We start from the raw sequence: 24663 nt of genomic DNA on the forward strand, positions 1-24663 counted from the left end.
GCCTCACGCTGATCTAGGTCTATATCCAACCACCTTCAAAACAACTATATATGTTGCAGTTGCTTACCACACTAGCAAACTGGCCCATAATCATAGTGCTGTTGAGAGCTAGTTTTAATCCTAATGCCACTGGTTGGCCAGATTCTTGTTATTCTGACCAGATCCTGATCTGATCCAGTGCCGAGCCCCACATATAATGATAATATAAAGTGTAGCAAATAAACCAAAACCTGCTATTGCACTGAATGATCTATCTTTGGGTACATTCCTGTGACACTACTTTCCACTACCATAACTTAAAAAAACCTCTAACTGACAGAAGCTGGGACAGGACAACAGGGGATGGATCACTCGATAAATTGCCCTGTTCTGTTCATTCTCTCTAAAGCATCTGGCACTGGCCACTGTAAGAAGGCAGGATAGTGGGCTAGATGGACCGTTGGTCTGACCCAATATGGCTGTTCTTATGTTCATATGATCTAAATCAGCTGTCAGTCTAAGTATTCAGGACACGAACTGGGCTGGTATCCAGCAGCATGGCATCTTTTAAAAGCTATCTTCTTATTCTTCAGGATCTCAACTTTCATTTAAAAAAAAAAAAAAGGCCTCTCTAGCTGTTATGGTTGTGAAGCAAAATTCTGTTCCCATTGTCAAAGTTAACGGATTCAGCAATGTCAGCTTGAGTTTGCAGACTTCCTGTAACAATAGTCGGGAGGGGTGTGAACAGCCCTCGTCATCGTAAAGTAAGGTTACTAAACTATACAGTAACAGGAGCTCTGCAAATATGTGAACCCTGCCTGTATTCCACTTGGGGTACACCTAAGAGTGGAAGATTTTTTGCTAGCACTATCCATTGGTTTGCACCCCTCCTTGTGCTCTGAGCTGAGGGCATAAGGAGCAGAGAGGACCGACTGCCACTCCAGTTACCTTTTTGTTGTGAATAGTCCTAGGATAAGGCTCCACAGCAGAGGGAAAGGAAGGTGGGTAATAGACTACATGTAGCGACCACACATCTCAGTTACTGTACAGGTAAGTAACCTTTCTTTCTTTTTCAAGTGATGGTCCCTATGTATATTGCACTTGAGGTGAATCACAAGCAGTATTCATTGAGGAGGAGGAAGGTGCAAGGAATACTGGGGTACTTAGAGGACTGCTCTGACAAAGGATGTCTGCAGTGGAAGCTTGTACCAGGGGGTAATATCTCATAAAGGTGTGTGAGCCAAAACTATTTAGTCAAAATTAATGTATTATTAAAGGCTATGCCTTATGTTAAGGGGGTCTCTACTTCCCGCATGCTTTGTGCTGGAAATATATTAAAAATGGTGCATAAAGCTTTTATTCTTGGTATATGTAGAATCATCAAGAACAAGACAGGGTTTTGCTGAGGTTTGTTAAAGTAATGAGTAATTATTATAAATGCTGCAAAACTCTTAAAACTAACTGAGTACAGACATCCTCTGTTTCGGGGGGATAGTGCTTCCTGAGTGGTCCGGGACACAGCGATGCTCCAGCACTTTGGAATTTTTCCCTCCCCACCCCGAGGCTTGCTCTTGCAGAGTCCATCCCTTCAGTGCCCAGAGACCTTCCTTGATGTGGTGGCATCGAGTCCATCCCTCCCTGGTGCTGGGAGGATGGAGCGGGAGGGAGGAGAGAGGAAGGGGCTGTGGAGGTTGGAGCCAGATACAACTACAGCCAGCTGCGGCCACTGGCACTGCCACACAGCTCCCTGTGCTCCCAGCTCCTACCCCACAACCCTCCACCCACCCCCCTGCCACAGACTCCCAAATAACCCCATCCCACAGATCTCCACCCAAACCTCTGCCATAGAACCCCAAATAACCCTCCTCCTACAGCCCCCTGCTACAGCCCCCACCCAACCCCCAAATAACTCTCCACCCAGCCCCCGCCCTGCTTAAACCCATCCAGCTCCCTGCTATCACAACCCCAAATAAACACCCCCAATCCCCTCCCACCGAATAAACCCACAGCCCACAAACCCCACAAAACTTCCTCCTGCCACAGCCCCCACTCATCCCTCCTCCCCACCACACCAACCCCCATCTCCCCAAACAAAATCACCCATATCACAACCCCCAAATTAACCTCCACAAAAACATCACCCTGCCAAAATTCTCCAAACCATCTCCAAACCACATCCCTCCCTGCAAACTCCCTCTGCTCTCCACAATTCCTTACTCCCTGCAGGGCCCTTCTGCTGCCCCAACCTTCCAGCCCATCTACCATACAGATCAGCCCAAATGCCCCCAGCTCCTGGCTGCACCAATCCCACTCTCCCTTCTTCAATTGCTCCAGGTCCCTATGGCTCACCAGGAACATCCCCACAGGGCCTCTCACCCCTTTAGCCCTGGCATCAGCATCCCATCTTCACTTTGGACTATAACCTTTCCCCCCTCATCTCCCCTTCCCCTCCTTGTCTTCTTGGGCTTCACAGTGCAGTCCACCAAGAATCTTCTAAACCTGTAAGAGAACTGATTGCTCATAGGCTTGATGGGTTTGGCTAGGAAAGGTCTGGCAGATGCTGTCCTTAGAGTGGATATAAGCTTCCCTGTAGCAACAGAGGCATGTGTCGCAATTATTGAGGACAGGGAATGCCCAGGCACAGGCCACAAGGATATTTAATGCTGGGATCATGGGCATAGTACCAGGAGGTGTTGGAGTGGGGACCCCAAGTCCTCAAACCTACTAATCTACATTATCTCTAAAAACAGGTTTAAAAACTATTTACAACTAACTACAAAGTTTTTAAGGAGAACACTGGCTCATGCTGTAGGCACTGAAGAGGTTCCATCTCAGACCACAGGAAGTAGAAAGTAACTGTAGAGGTGGTCGGTCCATGCTGCCCCTTATGGTTCGGAGCACAAGGAAGAGAGGGGAGTATGCATGGACCAATAGACATTGCTAGCAAAAATCTTCTAGTCTCAGGTTCCTGGAGTGCACATGCACCTCAAGTGGAATACAGGTAGGGACCATAACTTGAAGAAGAACAGGTGTTAATTCAAATGCTAATAATATTTTAAATGTCAGCATTTTGTAGGTTTTCATCATACGATTCTTCCTCTACTTTCTTCCCTGCTTTGATGAACTCTAAAATGGCTAGCCTGCTCTGAATGATAGTACCAACACTTACATTTCTCCTCCCATCAAGAAGGAACACAACTGGGCATCTGAGCCTGACTGAGGGGAAGATAAGCCTGGATAACTCAGCAGTGGGTTGAAATTCCATTTAGGAGCCCAGCAAAGTCCACAAGTAGGCAAGATCATATTTTGAACATCTGTGAAATTTCCTGAGAATGGCATCTCACTCTAGTGTCGCGAATGGGCAGAGCTGGGAAGAGTACCACTATTTGTCAGTTTGGCCCCTGTAGGTACATATGAAGTACTGAATGAAGCAGGGGTCCTGTGCAGAAAATAAGTGTCATTGTAATTAAAGACTATCATAATGCATTTGCACCGGGGTCCAAATTAAAGTTGCATGGGCAGCCTTAATTTGGGCATTTTCTAACTGTTGAGTGCTTGTGCAAACTTCATATTCTTTTAATGTAGCTTTTTTTGTATGCAGTATGAAAGTATGCTATGCTGGGTCTATCTCTGCTCACCTCTCAGTACTAGACCTCATTGTCGGAGGATCGGGTTGTCTCCAAGACAGTGCTGTTTCAGCAGTTAACAATAAAAGTAGTCCCACTAAGACCTCTGAGGAGGCTGGCATATGAATGTATGCTCTGTGCTGGGTCTGCCTCTGTTCTCTCTTCCTACATACTTATTGTCTGGGTACACCGCAAGAAGAACAGGAGACTTGTTATGGGTTTTAATCAGGCCACAACTTTATTATATAGATGTCTGGGACTACCTGGCAGATAAAGTGTACAGTGCAGGCAAATCCATGCTTATTCAAATAAATTCTTCAGGGCTTCCACCAGCCGCCATTTGTTTCCATCCAGGTCCCCCAGCCGACCCACGGCTTGGACCTTACCATCCACCAGCCTCGCAAGAGGCTTAAAGAGGGCTATGAGAAGGGGGCGGGGGTTTGGCTCCCCGCCGTACCGGTCATGGGAGCCCCTGAACCCCCTCCCCTATTCTGTTTCTTTATCCAGAACCTTCTGTTAAGTTCTTTACCAGGCCATTTATCTGGTCACTGGCTGCCCTCCCTATGGAGTACCTGCACTGAACATCAAGTACCTGGGGCAGGAGACGCTAGTTCCCCTTCTTTGCACTGTCCCCTTTCTTTGTAATTTGCCTGTGCCTGCCCTTCCCTGTCTCTGGGGCTGGGGGAGGGCGGTAACAGCCCCCCTGTTTTCCTGAGCTCACCCTTCTCCGTGCCCCTGGTGCCATGCTGTTTCCAATGCTGTTTGCTGCTTTTCTGGAGCCATGCTTTCTTGGGGCCATGCTGCTTCCACGTGGTCCTGCAGCAAACCTTAGAGCCCCAGCCCGTTCCTGTTCTGCTGGCTTCCTCCCTGCTTTCACATAGAGACTTGCCCCACCCAGGTTTTGCACCTTTATGCACATTCCTGGGGGGGAGTCATTGCTGCAAAGTTGACCACCGAGCACCTTTTGCAGCAGTTTCTGACCTTCTTCCTCTCTCTCCCACCCCCCCAACCACAAAGCAGAGCTGTCCTTCCTTGGGTAAGCCCACACAAATTCTGCCCCACCTTTAGTTGTGGTGCAGTCATTAGCAATGACAACGGTGAAAGAAGAGAACTGTCTGAATACTCAGGCTTCTATGTTTGATTTTAGCTGATGTGCAGTAAGACTTTATAGTTTTCAATAAGAACTGTACTTGGATCAGCTCCAAACTAAACTTTCTTTATATACACAGTTACTGAACACAGTTTCATATAACAGGGAGTTTAACATAAAACATCTGAAGTTTAATTCAGGATTGATCCAAGCAGAGACCCACCACCAGTGCAAAGTAAAGGTGGCCAAATGTCTTGTTTCAAATAATATTTGTTATGAATTTAGCTTCGTTTTTGATTAGTAAAGCAATCCTGATTTCTGTAATCATATTTTGTTATTTATAAATATTTACTGAATAATCTGAATCACAGAATTTTCAGACTCTGGGTTTTTCTCAAACTGTTCCCTTTGATTATTCACATTGTTATTTGTGTTGTGTGATTGGTCACCTAAGGGACAGGTTATCATTTTTGCCGCCTGATTGGATGACTGGAAAAACTTTAAATAGAAGAATAGTCTAGAGAAAGCGCTCTTCTAACGTAAATGCCTGAAAGTTTTGGGATTTGCGAAGAATTACACAAGTGCAAGATTTTGTACAAATAGCAATTCCTTAGGGAACCAAATCTGGAACTTTTAAAATCAGGAGGTTTGTTTTTTACTAGTATTCAACCAGCTTTCTTGTAAGGATAAGAAAATCCTATGTATTTCTGCACTGCTACATATTTGTAATTTCACTTACTTCCCCTCAGAGCTGTAACTGTTTATGCTGCCGTCAGTGGACTCCCGACTTGGCTGCCGAACCATACGATTCCTCATTTCTGCTGCCATCCCTGTTTCTGTGCTTCTCTGTATCGTGCTTTTTAGCTTCTTGTTGCCAGCCTCTGAAAGTAGAAAAATAAAAGGAAGCATTAGCATTGCATTCTAGGATCAGGTGTTTTCTTGCACATTTTTGTCTGATCACAATTTGCCCATTTCCATTCATAAACAAGACACCAGAAACAGATTATTCTGATCAAATGTAAATAATCTCTCTTTTCTAGTCCCTAGTTGGTGGTCTCTCTCAGATGGAATCCACTTGAAAGATAATGGAAACACTCTAGCCTTCTGGCTGCAACTCTGAGATCATCATGTTACACAAAGATATTATGTACTTGTATATTTCCTTTATGAATTGCCCCATTCAAAGGAGCTTCCATCACAGGTTACTTAAAATGAAGTTTGAATTTCACAACACAGAATGACTCTTTACATTTAAACAACTGGAGTCCCAAAATATGATGGTTGAGTCTACCCCAGCATCAGGTTTTGAAGGTGACAATACAGTCACTGATGTTAAATGTATTCTGCTACAGTTATGACAAGTGCTGGAAAAATGAGGCTGGTTCAGAACGATTCCATAATTAATTACTTTTGACTTCACAAATCTTTCATCAGAAATGCCTCTAACAAGTCTCTTGCTGCTCTGATAATTTTTGTTGACTACAGACTTGCAATGTTCTGTTAGTTCATGTGCCTTCTACTAGGCCTCAGATTTCACTGGTAACATTATTCTCTTTCATGAAGTACTATGTTTGGCAAACGTTCATATAACTGCACGAAGAATCATTTTTCTGTACTTCTCCCTCATATGTGAATGCTCTTACTTTTGATCAGCACCTTGATTCAAAGCCAAAATGGGGGAACACACCTCACCACATCCATTTCTCAGTCTGTTTGTAATTTAGGGCAGTATCTGGGGAGGGGGGGACCACTTCCAAAAGCACCCATTTTGGAAGTTGAACTGGAGTCAAAACAATTCATTTTCTCTGCTTCTTGTCTAGAATGGGGAGTTTTTTGCTCGAATTTGGATTGGCCACCTGAGCCATTCGATACCCTGGGCTATCCATCAGCCGAGAAGAAATCAGCTATCCCCAATGATCACAACTAGGGTGGGAGTTCTTTGCTCCATTTTGAAGCCAATAGCTGCAAGTTCCTGCCGTGGACCAATGCAGTCCATTTAATATGCCTGGCTATGCATTAGCTGAGAAAATATCCCCTATTACCCATCAGTGTTTGTGTGAGGCAGAGCTACACACTCCATTCCTGGGTTGTGCATAGGTGGCTCTGGAAGCAATATGGACTGTGTGTGTTCTCTGAGTCTACTGCCAGGGAATTTACCCCTTTCTGCAGAATTATGCTCCAGAATCTCTATTTTCATTTTAAAATAAATGATGTTTCTAGCCATTATAGTTGTAAAAATGACACTGTTCACGTTTTCCACATTAACTGGTGGAATGAGTCTGCAGAGAGCCTGAAATCGTAGCTCTGGGAGATATAAACAGCCCTGTGACTCAGCAGAATTCCACCATATGCTGCACCCAACAGCTCGATACTTTGTTTCCTCTCTCCGTGCACTGCTGGGATTGATCTGCAGTTGCCCTCGCTTCTCCAGCTGTATCCACATGGGGAAGTTACATCACACCGCATATTCCCACCACTCTTCTACAGGGCTGGCCAGGCTGGGAAGCCGGAGACCAATTTGCAGGTAGAAAAGAAGGCCGGTGAACTGGGCTGCCCTGAGAACAGTGCAATAGCTAAGGCCCTGGAAACAGGACAGATGAGACACTGAAGCTAGGTACAAACTCCTCCCACCCATGGCACAAAAGGCGGAAAGAGATTATAATCTGGACTGCCAGGACTGAGGCTGCTGTTGTTAGGGTTAGGAAGTGGAGCCAAGGTAGATGTAATGTACAGTGAAAAAAAACATCCCTGAAAATAATCATGGTTGAAAATATCCACTGATTACAGTAATGAGGATTCTAGATATGAGCCATAGCTGTGTTTGTTCGGGGATGGGCTTGGATGGGAACGAAGAGTATTTAATAGAATAGAATAAGTTACCACTGCCATGGAATACAGGTGTTCTTGCCACTGAATGTAGTGATTTTTGCCATGGAATTTAAGGGTGTGCACCATGGACTGGGATCCCATTGTACTGTGGAGTATGTCTGGCCCCAGCCATATATGATTCTGACAGGCTTGATTTCTTGCTGAGTTGTGAGCATTGAACTGGCTAAAGAGTCATAAGAACATAAGAATGGCCATACTGGGTCAGACCAAAGGTCCATCCAGCCCAGTATCCTCTCTGCCGACAGTGACCAATGCCAGGTGCCCCAGAGGGAGTGAACCTAACAGGTAATGATCAAGTGATCTCTCTCCTGCCATCCATCTCCATCCTCTGACAAACAGAGACTAGGGACACCATTCCTTACCCATCCTGGCTCATAGCCATCAATGGACTTTACCTCCATGAATTTATCTCTTTTAAACCCTGTTATAGTCCTAGCCTTCACAAGTTCCCCAGGCAAGGAGTTCCACAGGTTGACTGTGCGCTTTGTGAAGAACTTTTTCAGAACATTTTCTAAGTCACTATTCTTTGCATAACTGTTCTGGCTTCCTCCCTTTTCCCTCAGTCACCACTCTCCATTGTGTTTTACAATTACATTCTAAAGATCCTGCAAAATTCTAAATATTCTGCAATATAATCAGAAATATACCATACAAGTAACCTAAAATAGTGTGGTAAGATACATAACAGATTTTTTGAGATACTGAGAATAGTCTTCACTCAAGATAAATAAGCTCAAGCACATACCTCACATATTTTCCAAGTCTTACACTAGCCAGTTATATGCATTACCTTTTATTTATCCCACTCATACTGCCAAAAAGAAGATATCAAGCTTTATTTTACTGGCATGTTCTTTAAAAATTCTCAGCAAAGCCTAATTCTAACAAGATACTTTAAAGTGGGATTGCATTGCCTTTTAGTATTTTTGAAACTCCTTTGGAAATTTAAGTTGGTCTCTGGTATGAAACATACTTGGGATCAAGCATCAGTTGCTTGATGAATTGCAGGATCTGGCCAGTTAACAGGTGGGCTGTTTTTTTCCTTTTTGTTGGTTTGTTTAAAGCTTTTATTTTCACCTCTGAGAAGAGTGTTCGAGGTCTGGCACCTATGCACATACACTTTTGAGACTGCATCTACATGAATGTACAGGCTTATTAAAATAGCTTAGAAAGATACCTATGCAGTGATATAACTGAGAAGTTTTTCTTCTTTTGCCTGGAAATTTATTTCAGAAGCTATGGTGCCAGCTTCTGATTTTTATTATTATTTGACATGGATAATTAATTTCAGTTTCATGTTATAGGTATTTTCCTATGTTGTGTGAATTAAATTACATCCATTGTGAAGACCATAGACAAACTGGTTCATTCCTGAATGACATGTAAGGCCAAATTTTCAAAGGTGCTTCAAAATGGCTTCCAAGCTTATAGATACACTTTCATCTAAGGCTTTCCATCTGCAAAAACTCAGATTAGTGTGCACAAATTGCATCTACACAAGTAGCATAACAACGATGAGTGAAGATCAAGTATAGTAAATACTTTTTGCAGGTTTAATAACAGGTCCAGAAGGATCTCCAAGAGATCACAAAGCAGCCATCCGCAGCTGCATAACACAGTTAGCTTGTGTAAACTATTAGCTACTGTAATATAACTCCCTTACAATCCACCAACCATTCCTACCAAGGAACTTGGATGGCTCTTGTATCCCATTTTACCTATCAAGACAATATCCTTTCCAGTGATGTCTCTGTTGAGCTGAAGGGGAAACATTGCCTTTGGTTTTCTTACAGACAGGTTAGGAATAAAGCTTCAGACCAAAAAGAAAGTTCACCATGTAATAATTTTGCCTTCACTACTTTATTTTAAACTTGCACAAAACAGCAAGAGAATTGATGCTTCCCCTGCTTGCAAACCATCTTGAGATTTAAGAGCCAGGATCAAAAGGGCTGTTACTACTGGAACTGAAGCTAAGACATAAAGGTACACAGTCAACTAAGCTGTCCACACCATCAGGAAGTTCAACTAAAGATTCCCTAAGACCTCTCTGTGGACAACTAAGTCAATGAAGTCTAACCTAAAGAAGTCAAAAGAACACCTTAATAAAACTTAAAACATGCAACATTGCTAAGTCTATGAATGAAGGGCAATAATGCAGAAGAGCACTGCATGGCTCAAGGACCAATGATTCTTCATGCCAAAGATACTCATGGATGCAGAGAAGAAAACCTAAAAGGACCACAGCTCCAAGCCATCTCTGACAAGATCTGCTGGGACTGCGACCACATCAGTGGTTCACACACCGACTGCGAGACACTAGCTAGATTAAGCCAGGCGATACTTTCAAGCAGCATGGGTCTCCATCAATCCAACAGACAGTTTATTATAGTGACCACACAGCACATTCAATGAAAACATGAGATTCCCCAAGTTTAAAAACCTCTAGTAAAGCTGCACAACCTTTTTGCTATTTCACTTTATGAAAAAAAGTGTCTAAGCATAATATTTAGCATAAACCCCTCCACTGCTATAATCCTTAAAATATCCCTCCCCCAAAACCCAAATGTCACCAGCAACTATGAAGAAAGCAATAGTTACAGTGGGTTCATTTTGATACACAACATGTATAAACTACACTGAATGTAGCATAACAAATTCACTGCCAAGAAACTGTTAGGAAGAAACCATCTAGAAAGTGTGTCAAATCCATTTACTTGAGATTTCAATATAATTAGCATTGGATGATTTATTATTTCCAGGAATCTGAAAAAAAAACCCCAAACCTCTTTCTGTTATACTGCATATTCAGATTCAGACATTCGGGTGGCAAGCCAATTTCATTTCCAACATAAAATTGCAATTTACTCACCATATATCCATCTACGGGTATTTATTACTGATATACATTGGGATAGAAACAAAGGGAAAAAAACTCACTGAAAACAACAGGAGAAAAGTTGAAAGCAAAGGGCTGCTTTCCAATTATATTAACTATTTTAATTTGGGGCAATAGGGTCACCCGCAGAGTAAGGCAGCACTACCCTAAGAGTGGCAGAATATGACCCTTTGTTTGCATTGTTAATTCAAAAATCACATTAACTATTTAATTAACTATTAATTGTTACCCAGCAGCTCCCACTGACTTCTAGTTGATCGAAGTAGCACTTTGAGATCTATGGATGAAAAGCCCTATACAAGAGCTACAATTAAAAAAAAGTGAATGAGAGCTGCTGAAGCAAAATTAAACATCAGCTATAATATATTCCTTAGTGAGCATTAAGAAGCCAAGGAAGCTTCAACCTTTTTTAAAAATCTTGTGCTGTTTCTGGGTAGAATAATCTCTGAGCTTCCTCTGTAGCTTAAAAAAAAAAAACCCAAACACTTGCCCTGTATTAAATGAAACTAGCAACATTTTGTCAGCCAAAGAGAGATAACCTTGTGTTAAGGATGCATGGTAGTGAGCTTTTACTGCTGGAATAAAAAGGCAGTTTACCTTGATATGAAAATAACTGGGTATCAATTGCTTGGCCATTTAAAGTGCTGTGCAAAACTAAGATTAATAAAATGCAAACTGCTACCATATACAAATGCACATTTTTTCCAACTCCTAATGCCTATTTCAGTGATATTCAAACAGTGCTAAATATTTACTTTCTTGGAAGAATTAAAAACACAATGAGACCACACTGTCTACAAATTATCAACTGTATACAAATTTTTAAACATTTTACAAACACCTATTTTCTCTCATACTTTGGTGCCTCATAGGATTTATGGGAAGGAGGTAATGAAGTGGAGAGGGATGAGAAACTGATGCAAACTGATTTCACTCTGCAGATGACATGTTTAGACTGAAGGCTGGCTAGATATTGGTCTACAATCTTTTGCTAGATGATTCTCAGAGCAAAACTGGCATAGGGTCCAGACATGATATTTGCCCATCAGAAAGGTGTTGGGCTGCAGCTGCCAGTCAATGTAGGAGGGCGAGCTGGGATTAGAATGGAGACGAAAGCATAAGATAATTTATATAAAGAAGTGAATTGAAGTACATCATTTATCCTGTTCGTTGAAGAATGCTAAGTGGTTTCTAATATCCATCTACTAGTTTTGTGACATCCTGAAGTCTTCGTTTTAAATATTTTGTTTATGGACCATTACATCAGTTCCTTTTCTCGTTCGGTGTATTTTTTGAGATTGTCTTTTTAATGAGTAGAAGGGAAGTTATGAAAATGAGCTCAAGGTTAGTTCTTACCAAAATTCTTTAACTTCCCTGACCCCCATTGTCAGATTCAGGAGTGAAGCTATAATTATTATCCAACTAGACAAATTTCACAATTACAAAGTGTCATTCATAATTAGAAAATTAAAACAATGTCATGAGCACTAATAAGATACCTAATAATATTACTGTTTCTTACAATGTTTGCTGAGAAGTATATGACAGATAAATAATAAAAGTCCAAAATATACTCTTTATAAAATATACGTAAATGTTGAAAGTCAATACTCTTAAAATGGTTCTGAAACAATTGTTTTGAGAAAAAGGAAACATTTTAGATGCCTTTTTTGTACAGCTGCAAGATCTCCAAATAATACCACAATACTAATTTATGAACATATTATTGATCAAATCAAAAATATTATAGCTTCAACAATAGTACTCTTACTCAGTTTTTCTTACTCAGAACAAGTTTTATTCAGTAGGTTGATCCATCTGAATTTGAACCCTTCTGGTTGTAGGACATCCAATAGCTCCAGAGCAGATTTAAAAAAAAATACGTTAATGAACCTTCTTTAGAAATTATCTCTAGATCTTCACATCAACAGAGTAAATTAGTTTTCTGTTTTTTACCTATGGTAGCTATGAACAGTTATAGGTATATATTAAAACACTGCTAATCAAATTAACATGTATGCTAATCACACCAAAATGCACCAAATACAGACTTACCTCTTAGGTTTAAGCAAAATTAAACATCAGCTGTAATATATTCCTTAGTGAGCAGTAAGAAGCCAAGGAAGCTTCAACCTTGTTTAAATATCTTGTGCTGTTTCTGGGTAGAATAATCTCTGAGCTTCCTCTGTAGCTTTTGAAAAAAACCACTTGGCAACTGTAAGGAATGATCAAGTTGCTTCAGTCACAAGTTCTTTTTACAACTGATTACATTAGGGGGCCTTGGAGTGAAAAAGAACTGAACTACCTGTCAGCTAATATTTCATAAAATATTGCTGAAAGGTTTAAAAATTCACTTGGCAGTGTAAGTTCTAGTGATGTGTAAGTTGTGAAGAGCACAACATATTCTTAGCAGGTGGTTTGATTTTTTTTAAAGTTGTTCTCCACTAGACAAGGTAAGTCAAACAAACTTAGGTCAGGTCTACACTAAAAATGTTTGTAGGGCTTAAGTGAAGGTGCTTTTACACAAACAGTACATCTTCTCCTGTCAGCATAGTTAATCCACCTCTGTGAGAGGCAGTAGCACTGTCTGCACAGGGCGATTAGGTTGGTATAACTACGTTGCTTAGGGGTGTGGATTTTTCACACCCCTGAGTGACGTAGTTATGCCAATATAAGTCTGTAGTGTAGACCTGGCCTTAGAAATGAATTTCTCTATTATTCTCAAACCTTGATGATTTTGACTCATTGTCCATGAATTTTAGCATAAATAGGATCTAAAGAATTCCGAACTGGAAAAGCACGGTCAAAAGTAATTTAGGGTAAAATTTTCAGAAGCGCCTAAGCAACTTAAAAGTTTAAATCCCATTGACGCCTAAGTGCCTAGGGACTAAGCGACACAACATACTAGGGGTTTGATTCCCCTGCTCATGTGCACATAGCTGCATTAGTTCTCACTGAGCTAGCTTGCACGTAAATAGGAGCGTAGCCATGGTAGCAGCAGCGGCAGCACGGCTGAGCCTGCCAAATATAAACCTGCCTGAAACCAGTGGGTGTGTGGATCAGCCATGCCTCCGGCGTCACTACTACCTGTAGCTAACACAGCTATAATGCTATTTATACACATGGTAGCTCAAAGAGGGCTAACACGAGTATGTGAACACAAGCAGGGGAATTACACCCTAGCTCATAGTGGTGATGTAGCCTAAGTCTCTAACGTCACTTTTGAAAATTTTACCTTTAAACTTCCTTTTGAGAGATTTGACATTTTAGAATGTACTTGCAAGACTGTTTCTTTTAGCATCAAGAGTCACTGCAAAATATTTAGGGGCCAAAATATGAACTATCTGGATTATTAAAGCCCAGTATAAAATACTTCTGAATTTAAATATATAGAATTTTAATAAGTATTAAGCCTAGCACTCAGTTTTTGAGAAACTAAAAAACAAACAAACAGACATTATTTAAGTGGGCCTATATTTTAAGATGTTGTGCTTCACTTTTTCAGGGAAAGTAGGGGGAACACAAACTAAACTATTGTAACAAACTACTCCCAGAACTTTGCTGTCATCATTGATGATGTTGGTTTAGAGAAAATAAATAAATAAACAATATTAGGTTGGTTTCTTCCATTAAAAAAAAAAGCAACTGGTTAATATTTGTCTAGTGGAAAAAGACCAAATGGGCTGAAGAAAAAGATATTTCAAAGTTCTAGAAGGTATTACAAGGAAAAGAAGTAAACGAACAGCAAAAGCTTTAAACAGACTGCATAGGGAAGTTGTGGAAGCTCCTTCACTGGAGATTTTCAAAAGGAGGCTGGATAGCCATCTGTCTTGGATGGTTTAGACACAACAAATCCTGCATCTTGGAAGGGGGTTAGACTAGATGACCTTGCGGTCCCTTCTAACCCTATGGTTCTATGATTTTATGAAAAAGGACAGGATATTGTCATTTTTGCTTACAGGAAGTTGTTTCAGTTATGCTCAAATGCTCATGCCTGTCTGCATAGATATCTTCTACAAGGAGAAAGAATGCCTTAAAATGGTTTATGAGAAAAATATTCTGTACATTTCAGACATTAGCAGGATTTCTGATCTTAAAGACTGCAGTGGAGTTGAAGTTACAAGAGCACCCAACAGATTCAGATCTCATGTACGATGGAGGCATGGTGCATCTCAAGTCAGGCCCGTGTAGAGACTTCTAAAAAGTATTTTTTTCTGCTGATGGCCACCCTTTGATAGGACATAATAGTTTCAGATGCACTGTAATACTCAGAGTAATTGTTAATAAAATACATCAGTGGTAATCTTTTGCAGTGCAAGTTGCTAAAAATCAACAGATTTGGGTGTATCACTACCTCATTTAAGAGTAAAAGAGTACTGTTGTTGTAGTGATGTGCCTTGAGGTTTTCTGTTGACTTAAAGCAAATTTTTAAGACAAAACCCAATTAAACAAACCCCCAGAAAAAGCAGTCTTTAGGAGGACAGTACAATACTCCTTCCAGGAAAGAAATGTTCACACTGCCATCCAAACAAAATATGCACACCTTTAGCATGTGTATGGAAACCAATCAAAAACAAGGTCTGTTCATGCCTGGGGTATTTCTTTAAGCCTGTCTGTAGCAGCTCAAGACAAAAGGGCACACCCCTATGTTGAGTGTATAACAAATTTCCTCCTAACGTGGACTCTCTTTAGGCTGGCCAACCAAAGGGGAAATTAACAAAGGTTTTAAAGAAAACAACAAACCCACAGAGGGAGAGGCTTTCATGCCCTATGTTCCCAGAGAGACCATTAGCCCAGGTTGGCGCCTTCCAGTTCTCTCTCCATATTTTGAGGGAAGGAAGTTCCTTATATGCCTATCTCCATTCTCTAAAATCCTTGCCAGAAACGTGACAACACTCAAGGACACACTGGGGATTTCAACTCCCAGTTTGCCCTGCTCTTCTGGATCAGTAAGAGAAAGGCTGGTTAGAAGCACACAGGCTCGGCTGGATCCTTCAACACTGAGAAGAAAGGGAGTTGCAACCCATTCTGTTCTTAGAACTCTAATCTCAGGCCCTAAATAGAGTTAGAAGTCTGGGTTTCTCCTCTGAACTACCAGGTTGTATCCTGAGACCACGTCCTCTGAACTTTTCTCTCCAATTTTACGAAACTCGGGGGATTGGATACTGGCTCTAATATCTGTAGTTTAGGAACCATGAACGCTCTGCTTTGGAACTATCACTGAAGATCACACTGAAACTTCAGCTACTATAAAACATGACAGCATTCTTGCTTAGCAGCAATAGCCAAGTTAGCATGTTCGACTTGTGCTCTGAATGCTGTACTGGTTTGCTTTTGAATACAAATTGAAGTGTGGAAGTGTAATGTTCTGTGTCCTGGCTACATTAGAGACTGCCTTTTCTCTATTAACCTCCTGACATTAGAAATCAGCTAAGACAACTTACAGTCACAAAATTTAAACTTTGCAAAATGCCAGTGGAAGGACTTACACTCTGGAACTCACTCCTTTTGTTGGTCAGCCCTAAACCAAGTCTGTTGAATTTCAGGATTATGGTGCAAAGCCCATCTGTTTAAGGTGGCTTGTGTCTGGGTAGTGGTTAGGATAGGAAATGAGTCATGGAGAAACTTCACGGAGATAATGTTGGGTATTTCATTTTAAGATTGCTGTTGTTGGCTGTTGGTAGTGTTTTGTACATTTTTGTATTAATTATGATTTTAAATATGTAAATATGCCTAAAGACTTGGGTAAAAGGCTCATGTTTTTATAAATACGGTAGTAGTCTAAATAGTATCACTGTTCCATTTTTACTTATATTATTCAAAGTGGACAACTACTCCCAAAGACCATGTTCAAAGATAACAAATTCTGCCAAAGTTCCCAAATGGATGCTTAAGAATAACTTGAGGATGTGCAATATTGCTGTTTTATTCCCATTCTCAGATATGCATTCAAGGAAACCATTCAGACACAATCTCATGCACTCCAACTGTGCTGGATATGCAAAACACCAATCAGAAATAGCTGCAGCAACAACATTGCTTTGATTAACATCATTGTCTTACAGCATGGAAGGTGAAGACCTGAGATTGCAGGAGCTCCTGTGGCATCCTTTCCTTTTGCTATTGAAATAAATGCAGGTTATTTTTGTAGCTCCACCTGGCTTATCATGTTTCATTCAGCTCAGCGCTCCTGTTTGTGTTGCAAACCTTGCATACTGAAGAAGCATCTCCTTTATCCAAGATAACAGATAACATCAGAGAAAAGGGGGTAATAATATACACAGAAGAGACGGGGTTCTGTGCTTTCTCCAGGTAAATTATGCTATTTTTTCATTGCAAAACAAGATTTCCTTATTATGACTTTGGCTTGTCTGATAATGTTTCTGTGTATAATACATCGTTAAACACTATGAAAGGTACACTAATGAAAATAAAAGAAAGAGAAGAAATTAGCTGTATACTATAAACAAATATTGACAGTTTCTGGATTACTGCCAACAAAGAAATTAAAATAGACCAGTCAAGGCAGCAACTGTTTATCAAGTTTTAAAGCCAGTCCAAACATGGGCATTCCTAGCTGGTATAAGATTTCCCTGTAATAAAATGAAATGGCGCTTATTTTGTATTGATTATTCTTCTTAAAGAAAGTCTAGCCCTCTAAAGTAAATACACTTCAAAGACTCCATATGAACTACCAAAGTAGGGCTGCCTGTGCTGTACTTTCGAAATGTAATGCAGGTATATTATTTTTAAAAAAATAATTACCATTCTCACACTTATTGATTCAATACAATTCCCACCTACTTGTACATATGCTATATTATTGAGATTACAGTATAAAACTAACTGAGTTACTCCAATAGCTTAAAACTGTTTAACAGCAAATTCTCATGTTTTTATGTTATGCAAAAGCAGAACTAGAGATTTAGGACTGATCTTAAGCTTTTTTGCAGTTTTAAGGTAGAAGGCACCAGCAAACCTATCACGAAAAAACCAAGACCACAGAGTTTTGTAAATATACAGGAAACTGTCAATTTCATATCAACATCTGAATTGAAGAAAAGGAAAAGGGGAAGCAACATATCAAACAACCCATTATGAATGAGATTTACAAATGAACACCATGTGAGCCACAGAGAGCTCCTGGAATCAATCACAGTGCAAAGCAAATGTTGAGAGTTCTGGATTTGCTTGCATGTGGCATAAAGGCAGGTGGGCACAGTGGCCTGGTCTAATGGAAAAGGGTGCAAGATGAACATATAATTAATAAACAAACCTTGTCTCCAGGGTCCCAGTCCTAACCCTTGTTGGGCAGGATTGCCTTTTGTAGTAATTCTTATCTGAATCAGCTATGTTCTCTTGGCATGGAGTCACCCAAACTGAGTAGCATTACATCTTTCAAGGGAATTCATTTAACGTACATTCAATGATAGAGATCAGAAAATACAATGGTAGAACAGACTTGCCCTTTTATATAAGGATTATATCATGATGCTTGAATCTTTTACCAGAGCTAACAGTTTGAAGGTCAGGTTCTATGGAACAGATGTGCTAATCTCTTATTATCTGTATAGTTTACCTATTATTCCAAATAGCATTTAATTTTTCATGGAAATGGGAGATAAAGCTTTACTCATTACTCAGGATTACTATTATCATTAATTAGAGTGCTTCTTTTTGGGTATGTTCAAACTGTCAGATTTATACAGAAGGGATAGCAGTAATATAAAGGTATCCATATCCAGCTGAACAAGTGGAAGTAGTTTATAACACAAAGGTAAATTCCACACAAATAGCAGGATATCAGACTGATACAAGTGAAAATAGATGACTGGCCAAATACAAATATCTATATAATAATGTGAGATGTGTAAAAGCAAAAATGTATGAGCTAAAATGCTTGGCATTGGAATAGAATATTGACATTATAATTATTCCTGAAACAGTGGAATGGCCTTGCTATAAACTCTACAAGAAGAGTAAATTAGGATTTAGAAGTAGGAGAGTAGCACTGTATCTAAAAGATTCCATAGAATCTAATGAGATAGAAGATTTGAGTAGAGAGTACCAGTAAAATGTGTATAGATACAAATCTCAAGTCATATATATAAAAATATATCGCTTCCTCTCCCAGCCCTTGATCAGGTAAAGCATAACAGATACTCAATATTTAGGGTCAAGGATCAAGCAGGCAACAAAGGCTAATAAAACAGTAATAGTTGGTGACGTCAACTACTTGCATGGAAACTCATCGAGCATCACAGCACAACAAGGTTAAGGGAAGCAATCTCTCGACATCTTAAATGGAGTAGCTATTGCTAGAATAAGAAAACAATTAGACTTAATCTTGAATACCACACAGGAGTTGGTTCAAGAAGTAACTTCACCTGAGCCATTAAATAAAAATCATCACATGTAATTAAGTTCAACATCCCTGGGGGAGGTATTGCCCCAGTAACTAACATGATGACATTTATCCTGAGAAAGGCGATTTTTTAAAAAGGAGGAAACTAGTCATAAATTAACCTGCCCAGAGGCAAACTTTCTTTCTAGCTCCAGCTAGCTCCAGCTGGATGGTGGTTTGGCCTGAAGCATGAACGTTTATATTCCTTCTATACTTCTTTTATTGTAGATGTTCTCTCATTTATGTCAAAAGGAGTTTTGCCATGGACTTCAGTGTAGGATAAGACTCCACTCCAAGGAGCTTGAAGCCCCAAAAATGTTTTCCTCGGTTTAAAGTATTTTTATGTTATATAAACGGAGCTGATCTCATGGAGTTTTCAATCTCCCACACGTTCAAATGATCTCTTCATTATACATTTTAATACAAATATACAATTTTTAAAAACAAAAATCACCTCTTAAAGGAAAACTGTAGCCATGTTGCTCAGGCCATAAGACTAAGATGAGCGAAGCAGTTCTTACAAGGAATACACAGTCTGTTTTTTAAATAAAAGGTTTTAAATAAAAAGTGCCAATTCTGATCCCTGTACTTGAAGTGCTATTGTTAGAAGAACTAAAAATCTCTCTCTCTCTCTCTCTCTCTGAGGACCCAACTCTGTGTCTGCCTACCTTGGGAATGAAAGACGTAATAAAGAGAGTTAACATTTTAAAAGTACCAAAAACTTTTCACTATTTTTCCTATCTTTTTGAGAAGAACTTGAGGTGTCATAGCTCAGTGCCTGCAGCAGAATTGAATGTGCATGTGCATGTGTACCATAGAGCAAATCCTAAAGCCCGACTGTGACTGCATTCTTCTGCCTAGATCCTCCCCGTCTGTAAAGGGAGGAGATTTTTGTTTAATTTCTTATATAATCATTCTCAGTTTCATGTCACCCAAAACCAAATCCTGCTCACAACGACTTCATCTGGGACCACCTCATTGAGAAGACAAATAGGGTTTGGCCCCATGGCCATGCCATTCTTTAACAGAGTGTATTTAAATAAAAATACTGACATGTTTTCACTGTAATGCAGACAGTATTTTAACAGAGGGAGATGGAGATTATATTTAGCAGTATACATTGACAACAGCACTTATACAATATTTCATATAACTTCGTATTTCTATATGGTATACTGTGATGGGGTGTGCAGCCCACACCAGCCCTGAAAGGGTTAACGAGGGCCTGATAGGCCAATTAAGTCACCTGGGAGATGGAGGGCCAGGATTAATTAACAATGAAGCCCAGCTGGGGAAGGGCTGGGACAGCACTATAAAGCTAGGAGGCTGAAAGCAGAAGGGGGGAGGTTTGTAAGAGAAAGGAAGCAGTTCTCGTTGTGCTTTGAGTTTCCTGGCTTTATAGTGCCTTTCCAGAGTGCTTGCCTAAGCAAAAACAGACAGCAAGTGACCCCCATGCTGCTTTCCTGTTCATTACAACAGAAAGGGTAATTATTCACATTCTGCTCAGGTAGCTTTCAGGAGCTGCTCAGGGCAACTGTGAGCTAATATTTTGACGGAAATATTGGCAATCTGAACAAAAAGACCTTGTTAAAAGTGAGACCATCATTGTGTAAGCAGACGATATCAAAGAAGATAACAATTGCAACCACTCTTTGTTCTAACCACAAAACATCAACTGCAAAAATGACCAATAGAATGTGAGAATACACTTAGACTTTCATTGCTGCCAGGGTACTAGATGCCCAATTCCCATTAATTTTGAATAAGAATTGAGTGTTCAAACAAATATTTTTGGTGGCATTGAAACACCATCTTTAGGTTTTGCATAATGCATGTATATGAGGATTTTTCTTAACCAGTACAACAAAGTGACCAGATTGAAAGATTTTAAGGATCTTTCTTTGTAGAACCTTGATTCAGATTGTAATTAACAAACTGTGTCAATATCACAAAATACTACAAGTAATGAAGTGCAAGGAGCACTATTTGCTCATGAATTGCTCATAATTAAACTAACTCTACGATGCAGAGAGTAATCTACTTCAGCACATTATAAATTGAAGTCCTTCCTGATAAACAAAACACTTGAATTTAAATCTCTGAATAGCTGCTAAATATAAGCACACGCACATTTTCACTAAACAAATATCAGAAAACAAAATAATGGTATAAAAAAACCTGACCCAAGATCAAAGGCACAGACTACACTAGATATCACCGGGCCAGAGATGTGTTTTAGTGATGCAAGTTGTACACCTACATTCCCTTTGGCCACAAGTCCAAATTCCAGTAGGGGTTGACTCTGTCCTTGAACCCAAGTTGAGTTCTGTGCAGGTTTACTGTGTGGACAGTTCTACTGGATGGACATTTGAGAACCCCTGGCACTTTTTGCTTAGAGAGTGCTGTCCTTAGCTAAGGATACTCTCTCCTGTGTCGATGAACAATATGTTGGGCACCAGTTGGTGGTTGCCATCCCTTTCAGAGCTGGCAGCATTTCAGTGGTTCTGCATATATTATTTAGGACATGCTTTGGAATCCTTTAAAATAAATTAATCCCAAAGCACTTTCATTAGGCAATTACATTTAGAAGAGGAAGGATGTTCCTATGGTTAATACATGGAATTGGGAGTCAGGAGGTCTGGTTTCTATTCTTGACTCTGCTGTAGACTGTGTGACCTTTGGCAAGTCATTTTATGCACTTCAATTTCTCCATCAGTAAAATATGGATAATAATACTTACCCTTCCTTTGTAAAGTGCTTTGAGACCTATGGATAAAAATCCTTATATAAAAACAAAGTACCATTATTTATTATATTATTATTATAATTAAAGACCTATGAGAGCCTCAAATGGCAGGTACTATAGAAGTAAAAATGTTATTTTAGAAAATATCAAATAAATTTCACTACCAAGCAAAATTCAAAAGTACATATTTTCATACACTGTACATAGTTGCTGGCAGTTAAGGATGCAAAAAGTTATCCAAATTGCTGTCAGTGTGAGGTCAGAAGGAAAATAAGACTTCATATGGCTAGTAGAAAAACAGTCTAATGAGATCACCCATTTCTTCAATCTAACAGCCATATCAAGTGCCAAAACCTTGAAGACCCTTAAATCAACAGCATTCAGCCCCCAAACCTCCAAGACAAAATCTTCAAGCTACCCCTTTCTTGACATTTATTTTTATATCTTTATATTTTACAATTACAGATGCCAAGCAATCAAAAACTAAACATTCTTTGACAAGCAGAAGCTCTCTTACTTTGCATATAATTATTCTGTGTAATAACAGGAGGACAAGAAGTCTGGTGTCTGGCTATGGTAAAGCCGGATGAAAAACAGCAGAAAGGAAAGATGGTCTTGTGATTGAGGCAATAGACTAGGACTCAGGAGATCAGTGTTTAAATCCCTGCTCTGTCACGGAGTTCAAAGCCAATCTCGTAAATCTATGTCTCACCTCTACACTGATCATAATATTTCCTTACCCGACTAGGGTGTTGTGAGGACAGATACTATGGTGATGGGTGCCACACAAGTACAGATACAAAGGCCTGGTCTATACTACAAAGTTAGGTTTACAAAGCTGCCTTGTATTGACTTAGTTTTGCATGTGTCCACACTTAAATTTGTCTCCCACGGATGCAAGCTCTCCATTATGCCAACATAGTAACACCACCTCCCTGAACGGCACTGAGCTATGGCCAGTGTATTGAGGTTAACGCAGGACAAATGTAGACACAGTGTTACTTACGTCAACACTAGGGTGACCAGACGTCCCGATTTTATCGGGACTGTCCCGATATTTCCTTCTTTGTCCTTCAGTGTCGGTCGGGACACTGGACAAAAAAGCAATTTTGCCCTCCGCTCTGGCACTCACCCCCCCCACCCCGACTCCGCCCCCTCCTTCCCCCATTGGATCCCTCCATGGAGGGAGGAGGGATGTGTGGAGGGGGGATGGAGGGAGGAGGGTCGGGCATCTACCAGGAGCGCGGGAGGGGAAGGGAAAGTTGCCGCAGCTGCCGGGGCCTAGCTGGGCATGGCCCGGGCTGCGTGCAGGCAGCAGCCGGGGCTGGCTCTGGCCCGGGTGGGCGGCGCAGACCGGGAGCATGGGCCGCCGGAGACACACGGCGGAGAGGGGCTGCGGGGGCGAGACTTGTCCCAGGCGGGGCGGCCGGCGGACAGGGGCGAGGAGCCGGCCGGGGTCCCCTGAACCCATAAACTTCACTGCCGCTGCCAGGGAGCCCCACGCCTCTCCCACTCGGCTGCGCTCCAGTGGCTCGCCCCGCCGGAAAGGAGCCACTGGAGCGCAGCCAAGCGGGAGAGGCGCTGGGCTCCCCGCCGGCGGCGGGACGTGCCACATGTGCCCAGGGTGGGCTGGGGGGCGGGAGGCTCTGCGGGGCCAGGAAAAGCCCCGGCTCCCACTCGCTGCCCAGCCCGGAGCCCCGGGGAGCCCCTCGGGAGACCGGCTGCCGCTGCGGCTCGGCTGTGCCAGCCCCGGCCCCCTGCACGCCCATGCCGCGTGGCGCCGCCCCCGGGGTCCCCGGCCCCCATGCACCGCCGCTGCCCCGCGGCCAGCCCCGGGCTCGGGGGCTCCTGCAGCCGCTTCCAGGGGAGAGACTGCTTTGTCCCTGCCCGGTCCCGCTACGGGGCTCTGCCTCCTTGCTCCCATCCAGCCTGTGCCCTGCCCGGGGCCCCGCTGGAGCCGTACGCCCTTGCCCACCCGGACTTCTTTGCTTCCCAGCGCTTCCTCTCGGTCCCCCCCGATGCCCTCTTTATCCCCAGCCCCCTCTGCATCGGGGCCACCTTTTGCCCTGGGGTGGGCAGCGTGTGCGGCCGGGGCGCTGTGTACGATCCGGCAGCGCGGCTGGGGCCTGCTAATGCCCCCCGCCCCTGCGAAACTGCTTTTTTTTGCTCCACCGCCATTTTTTTTGCTCCGCCCCTCCCCCCCACGTCCCGATATTTCATCCCTGTGATCTGGTCACCCTAGTCGACACTAACAGTCCTGCAGCAGCTGTCCCACAATGCCTGAAACTGCCGCTCTGGCCACAACTGTGAACTCCACTGCCCAGGAGATTGGAGGGCCTCCCCCACCCTTTAAAGCCCTGCAAATTTTTGAAATGTCTTATCCTGATTGTCCAGCTTGGCGAGCACACCTAGCAGATCTCTGCATACCTAGCAGCTCTCCCTTGTTGTGTACAATAGTCCTGCTGACCATGCCAGCTACACGCTCCAGACATGCTCTGGCCTGGATTAGACAGGAGATATTGAATCTCCTGGGCCTGTAAGGAGAAGAGGCTGTGCAAACACAGGTACGGACCAGCCATAGAAACATGGACATCTACAAGCAGATTGCACGGGGAATGCAGGAGAAGGGGTATGACAGGGATCAGCAGCAGTGCTGCATGAAAGCGAAAGAACTGCTGCAGGCATATCAGATATCAATCCGGGGCTGAGCTGCAGACCTGCAGATTTTACAAAGAGCTGCATGTGATACTTGGTGCAGTCCACAACACCATGGGTACCTCCAAGGCGTCCAAGTCACAGGCCCCTGCTGTGAACAGGAAGGATGAGAAGGAAGTGGAGGAGGAAGAGGCAGAGGATGGGGGGGGATATGAGACTAGGGGCTCCAGCTATGCCGCAAGCTAGGACCTGTCCCAGCAGTCGAGCACGGGTGAGCCAGATGCAGGGAAAGGAACCTCAGGTATCTAAATTTATTTCCCATTATAGTAATGCCCCCTGCCCTCCCAGCAGGACACAGCTATTGAGTTTTCATTAATT

The 24663-nt window shown here is 41.9% G+C and overlaps 1 protein-coding gene across 25 annotated transcripts in view; it reads right to left on the bottom strand.

Moving 5' to 3' along the window:
* The window catches only part of RIMS1 (regulating synaptic membrane exocytosis 1), a 484827-nt gene that overhangs the window by 14561 nt on the left and 445603 nt on the right, over positions 1 to 24663 (bottom strand). For all 25 annotated transcript variants that reach the window (XM_026654647.1, XM_026654643.1, XM_026654646.1 and 22 more), the window contains one exon: positions 5435 to 5576. In XM_026654647.1, coding sequence (XP_026510432.1) covers positions 5435 to 5576 — 142 coding nt within the window. The remainder of the gene's footprint in view (positions 1 to 5434; positions 5577 to 24663) is intronic.

The sequence above is a fragment of the Terrapene carolina genome, unplaced genomic scaffold, assembly GCF_002925995.2.
Source record: "Terrapene carolina triunguis isolate 2854851 unplaced genomic scaffold, T_m_triunguis-2.0 Scaffold42, whole genome shotgun sequence".
Lineage (NCBI taxonomy): Eukaryota > Metazoa > Chordata > Testudines > Emydidae > Terrapene > Terrapene triunguis.